Below are 16838 nucleotides of genomic sequence, written 5' to 3'. Positions count from 1 at the left end.
GTAGTGGCCCAGCTGCATGTGGAGCCAAGCTGCAAGGTGCACATTAATCCACTGTCCTTAACTCTTGATGGGCTTTTTTACCTTAGGAATCATGACATGGGGCTATGCTGTTACATGGTGTGGTGGTGAAATTTCCAGTGGATGGATGGATAAGCTCTGCAGCTCTGTAGTAGTCCTCTTGTTGCTACTTAGAGTAATAGCCATGCAGTTTATAAAGGGGAAAACTGTTCTGTAGCCCATACAAGCTGCAGGTTAAAGAAGTCATCTTGGCATGCGTCAGAGCTCTGAAATCTGAATCAAGAGTTTGTTTCCCCTTAAAAATAGATGGTGTTTACTATTGTCAGAGACACTTAACTGTTTTGGGATATAAATAATATTCCACATCTATCTGTGCTTTTGGATGAATACTTCAGTAAATCTCTGGTATGAATTGCTTAGGTTTTGATTTTGTGAGAGTTTAACCTTTTCAGTGTCCAGGCTGCTTTGGACCCTTGCTTATATCTGACTGACTTGTGCTGACCCTGGCACTCATTTGATCCTGTAGCTAGCTAGACCAAGGTATATAAAAGACTATTCACTTTTTACAGAGGTAGCTTTCTGCTAGTAAATTGAGCTGACGTGACTTGCCAGTGTCAGGGGAGATGATGCAGAGGGCTGGTAGGTGCCCATGGGAGGGAGTGGGAAAGAGGGAGAATTGGAGTATGGCTAAATGGACACAGGCTAATTTAAGCTGCTGTGGAGCCTTAGCCCTTGTCTGTTATGTTGTTAAATTTGTTAGGAATCTTGGGGGAGGGAGAACTCTTGTTTTCTTGGCTGGAAAAAGCAATTTCAAGGGGGCATGTGAAAATAAAAAATAGGAAGTAAAAATAAAATCAAAGAAATGTAGTTACTACAGTGTCCAAATAAAGTTTGGCTCAACTTTAGGGTGAAGGTTCAGTTCTGATTCTATCTGGAGTGGTTTCCTTTCTTTAAATTGTCTAGTGCCCTCATACAGTTAGTCACAGATATGCAGAGACTTTCTATTCGCACATTGTTTTAATAGTGCTTGAGAGACTTTTGGATTCCTTACTCTTCCAAACCTACAGACAAGAATCATGTGGCAGGGGAGGGGAAGGGTTTTAAGTATTTGCAGAACAAAACGTAATATATATGTATCTATCTATATATAGATATCCTGCTAATTTTTATATCTTTTAGTGCAGGTGGTAAAAGGTTAATGGCTAACCTATCACTTCTATTGTATCAAGAGATTTTTTTGTTTCTCCTAACCTAAAGCCATGTTAATTTCCATTTAAGGAAAAATGTCTGCAGGAGCCAGTGGTATTTACTAACTGCGCCTGTAAAAACATTCCTCTTCACCCTCGGATGCTCACTCAGCCTTCTGTTTTCCAAGTGACATTATTACAGGCTTTAGCTTGTAGTCTGAGAAATTAAAAACATGTTTTAATAATGTGAACAGCAGAATCCTCAGTCTTGATTCCTCCTGGGATATTTCCTCACGTGCATTCTCCTAGTTTGGACTGGAGTGCAAGTGTAGCAATGGCTGGGATGGCTGGGGAATTTATTTTGTTGTTTTTGTTGTTGTGTCCATGTCGTTGCCCGGTCCCCTGCCCTTTACAACATGAAGACTCCTACTAGAGCATCATTAAGATTCTCAAAACCATTTTTTCTCATGATTTAAAGTATAATTGGGCTGTGATAGGTTACTGCGTGAGATGAATGGAGCTCTGAATCCCATCTCCAGTGCTGTCAGCTCACACGAATTCCTCTCGTTGTCCTCTTTGGTCAGAGTGAAAGGCTGTTGGGTTGGACACATGAATGGCTCAGAGCTGCTCCATGGTAACGGTGGGAATGCTCCTACCCTGTGGTACCTACAGGATACATAAATTGTTTACCTTTCTTTCACTGGGGGATGGTAAAGCTTGAATTACCTTGTGTTTACCACAGTTTGGTCTACAGAAAACAACGCATGTGAACAGTTACCATGGAGAAGACGATGCATGTTAATTTGTGTATCAGTCTTAACCTTAACCTCATGCTCTTTTCCCACTCAATAGAAAATGGGGGGGGGGGGGGGGTGTATCGTAGCCCTTCTATGCAGTGCCTCAGCAAGGGGAACCCTTGCCAGTGCCTTGGGTTTGGAGCACAGAGCAGATCTATCCATGTCAATGTGTAACAAAGTTTCCTGAGCATCTTTAATGGGTAGGTTTCTGAGTACTTCAGAAAAGGACTTTAGCCTTTATTCCAGTTTTAGAGTAGTTGATGTTTTGAATAAAGATAACAGATGCCTTATGAAGTGAAGTCTTAATGATTTGCTTCAGCTGTCAGGCCTGAAAAGGTAGATCCATTGACATGCAAAGAACTTCTTGGTTGCTGAAGACCTAGCCAAGACTTGTGCTATATTGTATGCAAGTCACTGTATAGTTAAACACCCAGCCCCCTAACTGTATCAGACGCTCAACAATTAAAAAACACTAATGGAAAATGCCTTTTTTTGTGCAAACTTCTTCCTGCAGTTGCATATATAAACTTTTATTTATCCAGCATTTTCCCTGCTTTATTTATTCCTGCTGTATTCTGGTTTGATTTGCTGTGGAAATACCATTGTGCTCTTATGCAATGGGTTACAGTAAGTGAGAGATTTCAGTGAGTGCGGTTGTTTTGAACCAACTGCATGACATGACTCATTCTTCCTATTATGATCCTATACTGTATTTCCTCACACCTAGATTAATTTGGTTTTGTGTCTCTGCATGTTCTGTGTTCTGAGGTCACCATATTCAAATGCTACTTTTGTACTAAGGTACTTGAACCTGCTAGTACTGTTTTGTGGGCTTAAAGCGTGCATATGAAATGTTCTTGAGTGGCAAAGTTTTGCCTATCTGCATGCTCCCATCCTGAAGTCCTAGTTTTTCTTATCCTCTGGGCGTGGAGTATGTCCAGTTTTGTCTTAGACATAATCAAAATGTGAAGATTTTGGGTGAGTGCTGCAGGGGAAATTTGGTGCAGGTGGCTCAATCTGACAGGGACAGAAAGGCTACAAAAAAGTATAATGTGTAGTTTTGCTTCTCAGACAGATTGAAACAGATGTGTCCTTTGCTTGCTTGCTTATTTTTGCTGCTGGAATCTCAGTTTACTTGAGTAGCTCCCTCGCACCAGGCATCAGCTACATGTTCTTTCTACAGTCCTTTCCCACAGCTCTGTTAGTCTCCCACGCTTTCTCCTCCTCACTCCTAACTCAATCCTATAGTTCCCTCGGTTCCTTACAGAGCCTTTGAATGGGAAGAGTCAAACACCTGCTGAGCTGGTTCAGGGTTGCATACAGCGCTGACTGGTCAGGTGGAAGGGTAACTGCCTGCTTTGTCTAGCCCTTGAATTGCTGTGGTGGCTAATCTGAATCTTTCACTTTTTAGCAAACGTGAATTAAAAGAACCTCCACACTCATGCATCTTTCATATCTTAAATATACTAAACTATTATTAAATATTATTTATTACTATCTGGAACACCCTCTGCATTCCCCTGTGCCCCTCATCACTAGAGACTTCAAAAAACCCTATGAGGACAAAAGAGCTGTAATTTCTGAGTAGTTTCTGTAGGAAGCAGGAGTACAAATACTGGTGATAAAAAACTTTCTTGCTGTTAGGACATGGGATTGTACTATGAGAACCTGGACTGGATTTCCATTGGGAGCCTTGGACGTTAATACATTTATATATTTTTTTTTAAAAAAAAAGTGTTGGCAGAACCCCTGAGGAAGAGGTTTTCCTTCCCAAATGCAGAGCTAAAGAGTGATCTCTGAAGTTTAGGTTGGGAAACAGCTTCACAGCATTGTTGCTAGGATTAATTTGTAGGTGTAAGGTGTTCTCCCAAGAAAAAGCTTGAATATTGACTGCAGCAGCAACTTCAAACTTTTTTGATCTTATCCGGGTATTACCATCCTAGCAGGCTTCAGTACTACAGATGTGCTTTGCCTGCCGGCATGGCTTCGATCAGTGCTGTCTATTCCTGACATCAGTGCTGAGGCCTTCAAAAGTGCTTATTTATTGCCTCGAAAGTCAAATTCAGCAGTTTTTATCCGGATACATGCCTGTCCTGTTTAAGGTGCTTTTCCAGTACTTCCTCTCTCTTACTGCCCCATGGCTGAGTGTAGAGTCCGTATCTGTCTGGTTAGAACAGCTATTTATATTAGGACTCAAAAGAAACAACCGGAAGAGTGGAAAACCTGGTTAATATTTCTATCAGCTTTTCTACAGATTCAGAAGATCCCACTCCCAAATGAGAAATGCAATACAAGTCTCAAAAAAACATTGTGCCGAAGTTGTTTTTTTCCCTAGGAATTGGTTCTGCGTCTATTGTTGTGACTTGTCCCTGCTTACTTGGTTGTCAGCAGCCTCTTCGGCTTTGTTTAGTTTGACCAATCCCACACCCACTGTGTGTAAACACTGAATGAATTCAGCTGGATAAAAAAAGAAAGATGACAATTAGCACGTTAAGCGAGAGAGCAGAAATGTGTGAAGGATCAGGACTGCATTTAAAAAACAACATTTAAAATGCATCTTGATAGTCAGACTATAAATTGCTGCAAACTGCATGCTTCAGAGGATAGGATAGCTAGAAATACAGTACACTGATTAATCTGTTTGATCTTCTTTCAGAACATTCCTCAAATACTGATCTCATCTTTATTTCTTTTTAGAAGTACCATAGATGTACTAGGGAAGAAAACGCTCTATATTACACGGTCACATTTAAAGTCATAGTTCTATTTTGAAAATAGTGTGCTGATCTTCTCCAAGATTTGTTTCTGTCACTGTTCTGGCTGTAAAGAGAAGGCTGCTCAATCTGTATGGTCTTTATCTGCATGACAATACATCTTTCTCTCTTTTGGAGCATTGTTTCTGTTTGCTTGGGTTTGGCAGAAGTACATGGCAATGGAAGTTAAAATGATGGTGATTACAGGCATGTTAACTCCATTATCTAACTGTTCTTTGAATGCCTTTTGTTCAGCCATTGTTCCTGGTGGGTAAACTGCTCCCATTTCAGATAGTTTGTGTTCTCTAATACTAGTATCTCCTAGAATCCAGTCTAATACAGGAGAAAGTTTTATAGGAAAAATAGTGTAGGCAAGCATCAAGTCGGTGAACTGTAGCTTGTTTTCTGTACGTCTGGGACAAGTTCTCTTTTCTGTTCTTGCAATCTGTGATTGTTGTTTCCTTATATGTATGGCAAACGGTGCATATATCCTCAATGGTGCATATATCCTCAACAATTCTTTTTCCTTCTGATGAAACAGGCAAACTTTGTTTTGCCAGATTTCTTCTGTTCAGTCACTGGTTTGCTATCATTGTATTAGTTAGAACACATCATTTCAGAATGTTAATTAGGAGGCCTAGGAGATGGGTTTGGTGGCTGACTATTCTTTGGAGCAAAATTATGATTTATGACTTTTTCTTTTCTGTCTGTGTGATTTTTGGGAACACTTCTGTAACTTTTAGATGTGTATGTTCAATGTTATTAGTGATTTCTGTGTACAGAATGTAGTCTTCATTAATGCTATACCAGATGTAAACCATCAGCAGAGACGGGAAAAAACATGTTGTCAGTAGTAAAACTGGATTAGAGCATAGAGGTAAGAGCAGCAGCATGCAAAATTTCAGAGGAGGGGTATGTTTAAATTCACACTTTTAGTGCATAGAGCTGTGCTGCATCTGAAGTCTGGGCCCTGTGGTTTGGAAAGCAGGTGAGCTGGAACTGCCTGTGGATCATACCAACAAGAAGAGGATTTGGCTGCTTTTCTGTTAGCTCCTTTAATTGCTGTTGGCTTTTATTTTCTTTTTAAGAGCAAGGCATTGGTACTTCTTTTGGATGAGTCGTTATTATAGTCATGTAATAATTTCCCCATGGAACAGGCATCAGCAGTTAGACTGAAAATCCTTATGCAGAAGTCAATTCTGATGTTTGGTACTTCTGTTCTTAGATGGTGATCGATCGGAAAAGGCTCTAAGATGCTAACTTTGAGCATATTACTGAAAAGTTTGGTGCTGAATTCTGATGGCTTGCCAGTCCCTATTTTTTGTTATGTTTTTATCTTTTCTAGAAGGATTTTAATTTCGCTAGCCAGCTTGTGTTTTGCAGTTTCTCTTGTATCCCTGCCATTTTAATCTGTGACTTTAATATCGCACACTAAGTAGTTAAATTGAGCACTTTCACCAATCATTCCTGACTAGCCTTGTGATAAAGGATTTTTTTGCGATGAGTTTAAGTTAAACATTTGACTTTTGAACTCATTCTTGTGGTATGTTTGAAGGCAGTGGTGGCCAAACAATGTATTTTGCTGAATAACAAACTGCAAACATAGCTGCTTTTTGTTATTGTAATGAGGGATAATTGATGTTCTGGTGTTGATCTAGTTGATGTTTTACTTAAAGCTTTAAAAGAATGCAAACCACTTTGTTATTTTGCTCTTATACAGACAAATATGTTGGTTGCCTCCCCCCCCCCCCCCCCCAACATTTCTAAGTGGATTTTAAGACTGCAGACCGTATTTGCTCTGATGTATAATTGAGTGTACAAACTAGGCACTTGTAAATTCTCGTTATGGATGAGAAAAGGACAGGGTTCAAACAAAATATAAATGTGACTTATGTATACTATGAGTTTTGTAGAGCAAGATGTGCACCTCACTCATGTCTAAGTGATGCCCATCTTTTTGTGTTGCTGTTGGCAGGGTGGTCAAGGATGAGTGCATCCTATGTCTGCAGTCAGCTGTGCTCTGGCCCACCTGCTGGTCATTGACCCGTTGCTGCATTCGGGTCTTTTTTGATCTCAGATACCAAAGATTCCTGCCTTTACTTTCATCTGGGTTAAAAATCTATGCTTGTGTTCATACTAATTGTTGACATTGGGCCACTCCACTTGGATGCGCAGACTTTTAAAAGTGCACAAAGATCATTCAGATGAGGTGTTCGAGTTCAGTATCATTTTTTGGAGGCTCTTAAAGTGAGAACTAAGGCAAAGTATTCTTAAAAAAATAAAATCCTTTACTGGGTAATCCATATCTGTAAAACTGTTTGTAGATTTTAGATAGTTCCTATGAATAACATTACGCTTTCCGCTTATATAAGGATGTTTTTCAACTTGAAAAGCACTTAGGCAAGCTAAACGTGATGAAAGGCATCGTAAAAAGGGTGTATTTTTTTCCAATTATACTGTTGTTCTAATACAAGATTATTTTACCGTAAACCTGTTTTACTGAAATATTTTGGTACTTTCTGGACATTGCAATAAAAGTGTGTTTAAAAGGTATGATTAAATACAGTGTTTCTGAAAGAGAAAAGCAATATAATCTCAAATCATTGAGGTTTGGGATTTTTGCTTGGTCTTGTGTACTCTGGGGAGTGATGACAGAAAGGTTTGATACTGTGCAAAGAGGTAGAAAGATAGTATTTAAGAGATATCAGAGCTGTGCGTGGTAAAGTGTGGAAGCATTTGGTTTTCATTGCTGCAGTAAGAAGAGTAATTATGAAGAAATGGTGTGGAAAATAGTCATTGTGAATCTGCAGTTAGCTTTTCCAGGCTTTTCTGAATGATCAGCTGAGGGAAGAGTAATGTTGATTCCCAAAATGTATTTTGTTGTCATTAATTGCCTAATTATGGTGGGGTTTTTTAGAGTTAAAAACAACTCTTATATCTTGCCTTGTATTTCCACTGTGGAAGCTTTTAGGAAGTGTTTACATTTAATAGAAAACTTTGCACTTTTCCAGCATTTTGATATGAAGTTGTGATAGTGCACTTAGAACTTCTACTAAACATGGAAAATGTCCTTGTGGTAAAACTTTTTTTTTGTTTGGGTTTCCCAACACCCCACCCCACCCCAAGAAAAAAAAAAAAAGTTGTTTTGGGGAAATGCGAAGAAGTTTAGATTTGTTTCCTCTCCCAGATTGTTAGCATGGTTAAGAAGCTAGAAAAAAGTCAAGAGAACTGATGGTGCTTGTGTTTTAGAGATTGTTTATTGCCCAATGTGAAGCTGAACACAGGGTTTTACTGAAAGTATGTATCTGCTTGCACATCTTGCTGTACTGATTAAATATTTTATCTGAAGTGCTCGTCATTTTCAAAAAGCTGATGTAGCACAACTGTTCCTGGAGTTCTGTGAAATAGTTTGAATGGGCTTGTATCTGGTTCAGGCAGTCTCAGTCGGCCCAATTATAACTGCTGAAACTAACCTGACTGACCTTTCATGAAATGAACTGGGAAGCTCTTAGATATGTGCTTGGCCAGCAGAACTGCAAGGCAAAAGCAAGTTGGTGCAGGAAGGGGGATGGGGATAGCGACATTTTGACTCAGCACCATTTCTTGTGGCGAGAGCAGCTTGTGTGCACTCAGAAACCGATCTCTTGCATGTAGGGAATATGGCTTGTTTGCACGGCAAAGACAGTTCCTCCCCAGTTTTTGTTTGTTCTTAGCAATGCACAAATGTTTGTAGACAGCAAACCAGTGAATCATTCTTTGTACAATGTCGTCTTAAACTGCAGGCTGGTGGCATGCTGGAATGTGGGGATATCTTCGTGGCTGTTTCTTTCATCAGTCTGATTCCTTTGAAAGCATCCTATTCTGCTTGTATTTTCCAAACTAGAGGTTTACAGAAAAATGTTTATACTACAGCTTCAAACATTTACTGAAATGCTAGAAAACCTAAAGAATTTCTGTGGATTCTTTCTATTGAGATCAGATGTGGGAATGTCACATTGAATATCTGCTGTACCAAACTCAGATGATTATAATGGAAAATAAGAATCTGAAATGGTATGTGCCTAACAGCAAAATAAAAAAGCGGGGGGAAGGGAATACACAGAGAGAATTATGTAATGGGTCAGAATTACACCTCGATGGTTACAAATCCATTTCTCTGCTGTTCTGACAGAGAAAGTAATTATTGCGTTTATGTCTCTTTCAATGATGTGAAACTAGTTGCTAGTGCAAAGTGTAGTAGCTGAGAGAAGCCTGAAATGCAAACCACAGTAATCCATCTGATTGGAATGTCCTGTGAGCTGAGGCTGTTTCAGCTGCAGGGCAGTTTGAATAAAAATGTTTTTTAAAGCGTGTAAGAACTTTGGACATTTTTAATTTTTCAATAGTAATTAATCTTATCAACTGAAACCTGGATGTTCTTGATTTTTATTACTCTAAAAGTTAGAATATAAATAGCATTAAGATCAGCAGTCTAACCGAAGCTGATGGAGAAGTGCAAAGCAGGATATTGAATGTGAAGTATTATTTTGCATAAGAAAGTTTATTTCATCGTAAGTCAAAACAAATGTATTTCCTTATTAAGGCTAATGCTTATTGAAACAAAATATCTTCAGTAAAAAAACAGTAAAATGTTTAAATTCCATAGTTATTATCATGTTGACTTGTGCTCAGCGGGCATCATGGACATCTTTTTAATTAGTGTTGCAGGTATGTGTGTGTCTGTTTGGAAGGGGAACATAACCTTTGTGTTTGGGAAGCCACAGAGGGTTCTTGACAGTGACTATTAATCTGCTTTAGGGCAGGAGGGCATTGGCAACCCTAGCCAAATTTGCCGTGTCAGCTGCAAGTGGTGAGGATCAACCTGTCCTTGATTCCTCTACCTCATCTGTAAGAAGTAATGAAAACCCGCTGCTTCTGTAATTCTCACCAGTCAAACTTGTGTTGGCCTTAGCTGGCTTGAGGCCTGTCCGGCAAAGGGAACTGGAGTGGGAGCAAGCCCTAGTAGCCCTTAAAGCAGAGATTATATGCTCCAAATTAGGTTTGCATTAACTGTTTAGGTAACTGTTCTGTGCTTGGGAAGAAAGCCTTTAACTTTGGAAGTATGGATTATTTGGGGGGGGTGGGGGGGGTGTGTCGAATACCTCTTGATGGTGTTGATTAGCAGCCTTTTGTGATCTCAGACACTCCTGAGAAAAAGAGAAAGGGTGAGAGTGGACATCCCTGGCAAATACTAAATGAAAATGCTTAGTTTAAAATTTTGTGGCTGGAAATTTTGTATCTCATGATGGCATTTTGTTTTGTCTGAAACTGCTAAGAGAATAGTTAGTAGCAGGTGATGTGGTATCAAAAGAGAGAATAACGTTCTTCCTCACAGATGTAACTGTATTCAGAGAAGAGTATTTCTGTGGAATGCTGATAGTCTCTGGAAAGCTTATGAGAAGCATGTATCTGAAGGAGAGAATTTGTGAAGAAAGGAGCACTTGTCTGCCTAGTTGCTACAAAGACTTTTTTTTTGTGTGTGTGCAGTATTGTAATTTGAGCTTTAGGCTTTGTCTTAAAGAATGTTGTTCCTTGAAAATGCAAAAGTTTTTTGAAATGTGTGAAGGTTACTGGTCTTTTCTGTCTCCAGTCGATTTTTTCTTATATTTATTAGAGGCTGCTCTTCCAAACTCATGTCAAACTATCTCTGTTGAGTTTATCTAGGATCTCAATTTGCTTACATGAACAACTTGGAGGCTGGAAGAACAATCCAAAACTTTTCCTGTTTTTCTAACGCTATCATTCTTCATCTGCATGACATTAGTCTTAATTTATGTGATACATCCTGTGAGCCTCATAGGTTTTTCTGAAAGAGATTGGTTTTGTAAGAGCTGAAGATCACTCACATTTCTTGTTGCAATAGTGGCTCATTATTTCTTTTTCTGTCACTTCAGAATGTATTATTAGGACAATGGGATAAGTTAGGATACAGACTTAAGTTTTTACGTTACCAAAATTTTTAAGCTTTACCATTTATGAAAGGTAGAGGATATTTATTTAAAGATAGTCTCCTAGAATGTGCTGTGACAATGTTTCTTGAATGTTCCATTAAAAATGGACCTGAGACAATCAAATATTTATAATAATTTTATTTCAAAAGACCACTTATTGGAAGTGTTATTGAATGTATAATGATTCAGCTGTATTAATCTTTCAAGTATGCCTTTTCTTTGCGATAGAAGTAGACAGGCCTACGTCATTTGTATTAAAATGTTGATTAGAAGTAGACTGGTGATATTGCATTGGTATTCTGCTATGTGTGCTACTGTAGAGAGTTTCAATGGCTTCTATTCAGGTTCACTTACATTCACTTTATTATGTTCACTTTTGAAAACATACCTTTCTAGTTTGCCAGTTTTATAGCACTTCTGTCACCAGAGTGTTTGCTTTGGAGCAGTTAAGTTGTTTTTTTTTATATAGTAGTGCTATTTTCAGCTAGTAAATAGCACTGGGTTTCTTTTTTTAAAAAACACTGCATTCCAGCAGTCTCATTATATGCTTTTGATTAGTTTTGTGTCCTTTGGATAAGATGATGTCAGAGATCGTTAGTATCTAATCCTGTGATTTTGGGTTTTGTGCATTAGAAACTTCCCTTGAAATAATGTGACATTCATCTTTGTTCTCATGTAGCCCTTTTCTCTGTTTCTTAAGCTTTTGCACATTAATTCAGAAGCTTTTTCTGATATCTTAGAATGTTTAGTTCCTTGTATTTTTCCAACTAGGTCTCATACACATGGCAAACAACTTGTGATGTTGTGGTCAAATTACTTGTTTTTGGAGCTTTGTGCCTGCTTCGAGTTGGTCTTCGAAACACAAGCTTGTGGGTTTTTTCTTTCTCTAAATTTGTATATGTTAAATTAATAGACCAATCTAGACATAGCTGACCTAGTCCAAAGCTGGCTGAGTCCTCACGTTTCTACCCTAGCCTCAGCATGGGTTTGAGCTGGAACAGAAGCAGTGTTATTGATGGATTGATTTATCTTTCCTGTCTCTCACCTGTCAGTCGTCAGTGTTTTAGAAATGTAATATTTTTGAATCAAGTATTTCAGCAAATCTAGAATGAAACATTTGTGTTGAAGAACTGAAATGTTACATATCTGTTAATAATGAATGACTGACCAACTAATTTAAATTTTAAAATGACTAATTTTCAATGGTAAACTTCCAAAGGCAAAACCAAAGACAGGGAGAGCAAAATTAAGATGGGTGATTAAGACTGATGCTTCAATCTCAGCAGATGCTACTGTGTCAAAAAAGGTCAGCTGTTGAGTGAAGAGTAAAATGAATACTTCCTTGAAATCTCTTCTGTAGAGGTAAAACTATTGCTTATGAAAACATTACAGAGTCAGTTAAATGGAAGGAACCTCAAGTATAGTTCAAGTTCCTGTCCACAGCAGGATTAGCACTGAACTTGGACAATGTTGCCTAAAGCATTGTCAAGTTGGATCTTGATTTGATTGTTTGGTTTTGTGATTAAGAAAAATCAGTTAGCTGTCAGACTTTTTGTATTGAAGATATCAATAGCCACAGAAAGGAAAGCATTTAAACAATTAAGCTTTTCTGAAATATGAAATTAATCTTTGAAAATATTCACTGATGCATGAATTTTTTGAAATGTGGGAAGAATGTGAAACAACATACAAAAACTATATCTGAATGTTTTTGGTTTTAGAGCCTTGATGAGTATGAAGATGATGAAGCAGGGCAGAAGGAGCGAAAGAAGGAGGATGCTATTACCCAACAGAATACGATACAAAATGAGAGTTCCAGTGCAGATACCCCTGGCTCATACTTGCTACAGGTGAGATCTTAACACTTTCTCATTTTGATATTTTATTCAGTTTTAAAACTCATACTGCCGCTGCCTTTGTACTCCTACTTAACAGTAGATTAACACCCTATATGGAACAAAGCCTGAAGTTCAGGAGTTGTCACATTACTAAAAACAGAGTATGGGGTTCCATTCCCCAAACTCAACACCACTGAGATCTGGTTCTGATATTCTGCAGGGGCTTTGAAGGTAATGGTGTTGATGTTCACCATAAAACTTATTTAATGAGAGGAAGAGAAACCTGAAGATTTGAATGAAAAATACTCAAAAGTTTAGATTATTCAATTAATTGCAGGTAGATTTTTTTTCAAATCCAGACCTGATTTCCTAATTTAGTTTATTGTCAGTTAAAACTAATACTGATTCTGAGATTGAAACAAACATGCACAGTCTTAGGGAAAACACCTCTTGCCTCTGTGAAACCTCCCTTTTTTTTTTTATTCTCCAGTCCCCTCATCATACTGGTTACACTGGTCTGCAGCCCACCTCCCACTATCAAACGTTGCCAGTTATGCCCAATACACCCTTCCTGCATACTATGCTACCTGTGGCAAATGTTCTGTCTCTTTCCTTTTGTGCCCTTAGTCTGTACAGCTAGTCTTGTTTCTCCTCCTCTTCAGTTACCTAACAGCACATGCCAGCCTAGCTGTACACACTGAGGCCATCCAGCTCTGCCTGTTCACTCCAACAGAGGCGACAGCACATGCATAGGAAGAAGAATATACCAACAGAGCAAGCACATGGTGATAGTTTTCAAATGACCCATAACTAGGGGGCTTCACTGAATTTAGTGGGTCAGGATGAGCTTGCGTCCTAAAATTTTGCCCGGTCTTTCATACGCTTGTGGATGTGTTTAACATTCAGAAGAGCCTACAGCAAAGAAGTCTACAGCTTAATTACCTGGAATGTGAAGAACAGTCTCCTTTTTTTAAGTTGAACCTGTCATTTGCCATCTGTTTCCATGTGATTTCACCAAGGTGTCCTAGTGGAAGACAAGAGGAACAGCTGCTTCCTCTATGTGACTGAGTGCTGTGGAGAGAGCACGGCCCCTCTCAGCTGCCTCTTCTCTAGGCTGAAGAATTGTATTTTATTTGGTTGTTCCTTGTACAGCAGATATTCAGTAACGTTCTGTACCTTTTCTGGTTTGACTGTATTTCATTTGGGATGAGGAAGCAGAACTGGAGGGTTCAGTAAAGCATGCAGTTCTAGAGTGGTTTAATGGTGGTTGTTTTGTTCTCCGTTTCTTTCCTGACACTATCTGCCTGTTTGTCTTCTGAGCACCAAGTTTACTATTTTTGTTGTGTGTTTCTCTAACAATATTTTGGAGTTATCTGTGAGTGATAATAACAAGCTCAGAGGCTGATGCATATGTAAATGTAGAAGCATGTTTACCTTTTTGTCTCACTTTGTGCTTATGTACGTGAAATTTCATCTCCTGATTCACCTCCCAGCCACTCCCAATAGAGAAATCCTGCATCTTTTCATAGTTGGCCTTCATCTTTTCTGTTCTGAATAGTGTCTATGGACATGTCCTCTCCAAATGTATTGTAAAGCGCAGGTCCCAGAACAGGTTCCTGTGGAACTCTTCTGGATACTCCGTTCACTGCAAAAGCTGACCATTAGGGTCCACCATTATTTCCTGTCTTTTCACCAGTAATTTATTCTCAAAAGGACATTAGCTCTTATTCTAGCGTAGTTTAATTTCTGTAGGAGGCTTTGGGGAATGCATTTTTGAAATGCAGCAGGCTGTCAACCAGCTTTCTCTTCCGGACATTTAACTTAAAGCTGTATTAGACCTGTGAAGTGTAACTGTTTTGGCCTGGTGACTCTTCTGCACTATATCGTATTTACTCACTTATTCCCTAACTGTTCTAGACTTAACTAGCGCCACTTTATTCCGTATAAATATCAAGCTTCCTCATCTGTAGTTCTCTGGTCTCCTTTAGAATCTTCTTAAAGATGGTGATTATGTTAACCACTCGTACTAGGGCAATTTTAAGTGAGAGATTATATATGATCCTGAGTAGTTCAGCTATCGTGTTTTTCAGTAATACCAATAGTTTTTTCAAAGCTCAAAGAATAAATACCTTGTCATTCTGGCAACTTGTTTTTTCGTTTTGTTAACTTGTTTTTAAGTTCTACCAGCACTTCCGTTTGAAGCAGATTCTTTGAGTCTTCCATGAAGAAATGTTCTGATATGAGACCCTTACCATGCTTTTGCATGGTGAACACCAACAAAAATATTTCTGCAGAGAGACTGTCTTCTCAAAGTATGCCTTGTATAACCTGATCTATTGTCTTTGTGCAGATTCTTTGGCAGGATTCCTCATTCTGAAATGTTTTTACGCTTTTTCCAAGTCGTTTGTTAGGCTCTTCCTTATAGTATTCACTCTTTTCACTTCTTCAGCAAATATTCCAAAAGTTGTCACTGTTTGCCCTAGTGGTATTACTACATAATGCTTTGGCTGTATTCCCATGCCCCGTTTTTTAATCCATATTTTCTATTCTTGACCAGAAATCTCAGTTACTATTTACTAGGCTGTCTGTATTAATTGTATCATACACAGTTCCAAATTTGTCACCTCGGTATTCAAACAGGCACTACTACTTTGTTGACAGAGCACAGCGGGGGCGTCCTGTCACTGACAATACAGAAGAGAATCCCAGGCCTCAGATCTGGCAAAGACCCAGGGTGGCACATGTACAGAACAGATGGAACCTTAGAAAGTTGTAGCTGCTGTGAGACTTAATCAGTTTATTACTGGCAGTTGTCAACTTGCTTTTTATTGGAAGACTTACAGCTTACCCAATTTGAACAGAATTTGACAGCAGTGTTATTTCATCTTCGATGACTTAGTTCCCTTTTGATTCTACTCTGTGCAAATTAAGCCTAATTCTGTTTCTAAAAGTAGAGTTTATGTTTTAGATCTAAGAATTCAGTCAATTCTAGTTGCCATTGACCAATATTTATTCTAATTCTGTCTACTAAGCAGAATAAATACGTTGCTTTAGTGTTAGATGTTTTCACTGATTTGTCCATTCTGTTATTTTATGAAATTTGTAAATACATAATTACTGGGGCTGTGGTAAACAAGAAAGGTTAATACTGACTTCATGTTTGATGGGCAAATACGTTGCTGAACACTGGTTTTATTTCCAATCCTTAAACTGATCTTTCAGTTGTATTTTGATATTGTCAGATGTTGCTGTTCTCATGGGTGAAATACACATTGTTTTAAAACTCTGGCTGAATTTAAAGTCCTTGATGCAAAGCACAGAGATAGGAGATTTGTTTAAGAATAGATTTAAAAAATATACCAGACCTGAGAGCATTTTCCTTGAAGCAGAACTATTTGGCTGAAATGGGCTTCTCAATTATTTTATATTGAAAATAAGGAAGATAGGTCTAGCAACATTACAAACATTGAAAAACAATTACAGTGTTACTTAACTTTGGCAAAAGATAGTGTGTAAAGCCATACCTCACCAGGTGAGTCAACACTAAATCCACTCCCAAATAGAAGTGTTACGTCTGCCTCTGACTTCCGTGCTTGATTTTCCTCCTATTTTTAGTGTTGCAATTCAGTGGCTCTCAGCTTGTGAGTCACAGTGCTGTGGACTGCTCGTTGATGTGTACAGGGATTTAGTCTGACAGTGGTAAGTTATGTGTAATGAAGATTAGAACTCATTAGCTAAAATTTGTAATGCTAAGGACAAGCATAGTTAAAAGTTTGTACTTTAAAGTTACTACTTTAATAAGGAATAAGTGGAGTCTGGCAAATACATAAATAATAGCTTTTTCTTAACAGAGATGGTAAAATCGAAAACAACGTAAAACTATTTGACATCAATGTCTGTCTTGCAGTTGGGCAGCAATGATACTATCTTCAGGGTGACGGACATTTTATCTTTTCTTAATTGAAGAAGGTGCTAATATGTACGCAATATAAAGATAACTTGCATCAACCCCCCCTACAAGATTTGGCTGAAAAAACAATTAGTTTACTGATGATTTTTTTTTTTAAATCTTTTAGAAGACTTGCTGAGTTCTAGAGCATGGAAAAATGCTACTATTGTATAGCACTACATACTATATATACTACATACTGTTGTGCTAATGCTCAAAAAATGCCCAACCATATGCGAGGCCTCTGCTTTATATTAAAGCATTCAGGTTGTGGTGATATCATGGTCACCTGCTTCCCTGAATTGA

At 38.4% G+C, this 16838-nt stretch overlaps 1 protein-coding gene across 2 annotated transcripts in view; it reads left to right on the top strand.

Moving 5' to 3' along the window:
- PAWR (pro-apoptotic WT1 regulator) overlaps positions 1-16838 on the top strand; it is an 84617-nt gene that overhangs the window by 30253 nt on the left and 37526 nt on the right. For both annotated transcript variants that reach the window (XM_055712125.1, XM_055712126.1), the window contains exon 3: positions 12467-12595. In XM_055712125.1, the coding sequence (XP_055568100.1) occupies positions 12467-12595 (129 nt within the window). The remainder of the gene's footprint in view (positions 1-12466; positions 12596-16838) is intronic.

Source organism: Falco cherrug, chromosome 5 (genome assembly GCF_023634085.1).
Source record: "Falco cherrug isolate bFalChe1 chromosome 5, bFalChe1.pri, whole genome shotgun sequence".
NCBI classification, from domain to species: domain Eukaryota; kingdom Metazoa; phylum Chordata; class Aves; order Falconiformes; family Falconidae; genus Falco; species Falco cherrug.
This window is presented reverse-complemented; position numbering and strand designations above follow the sequence as displayed.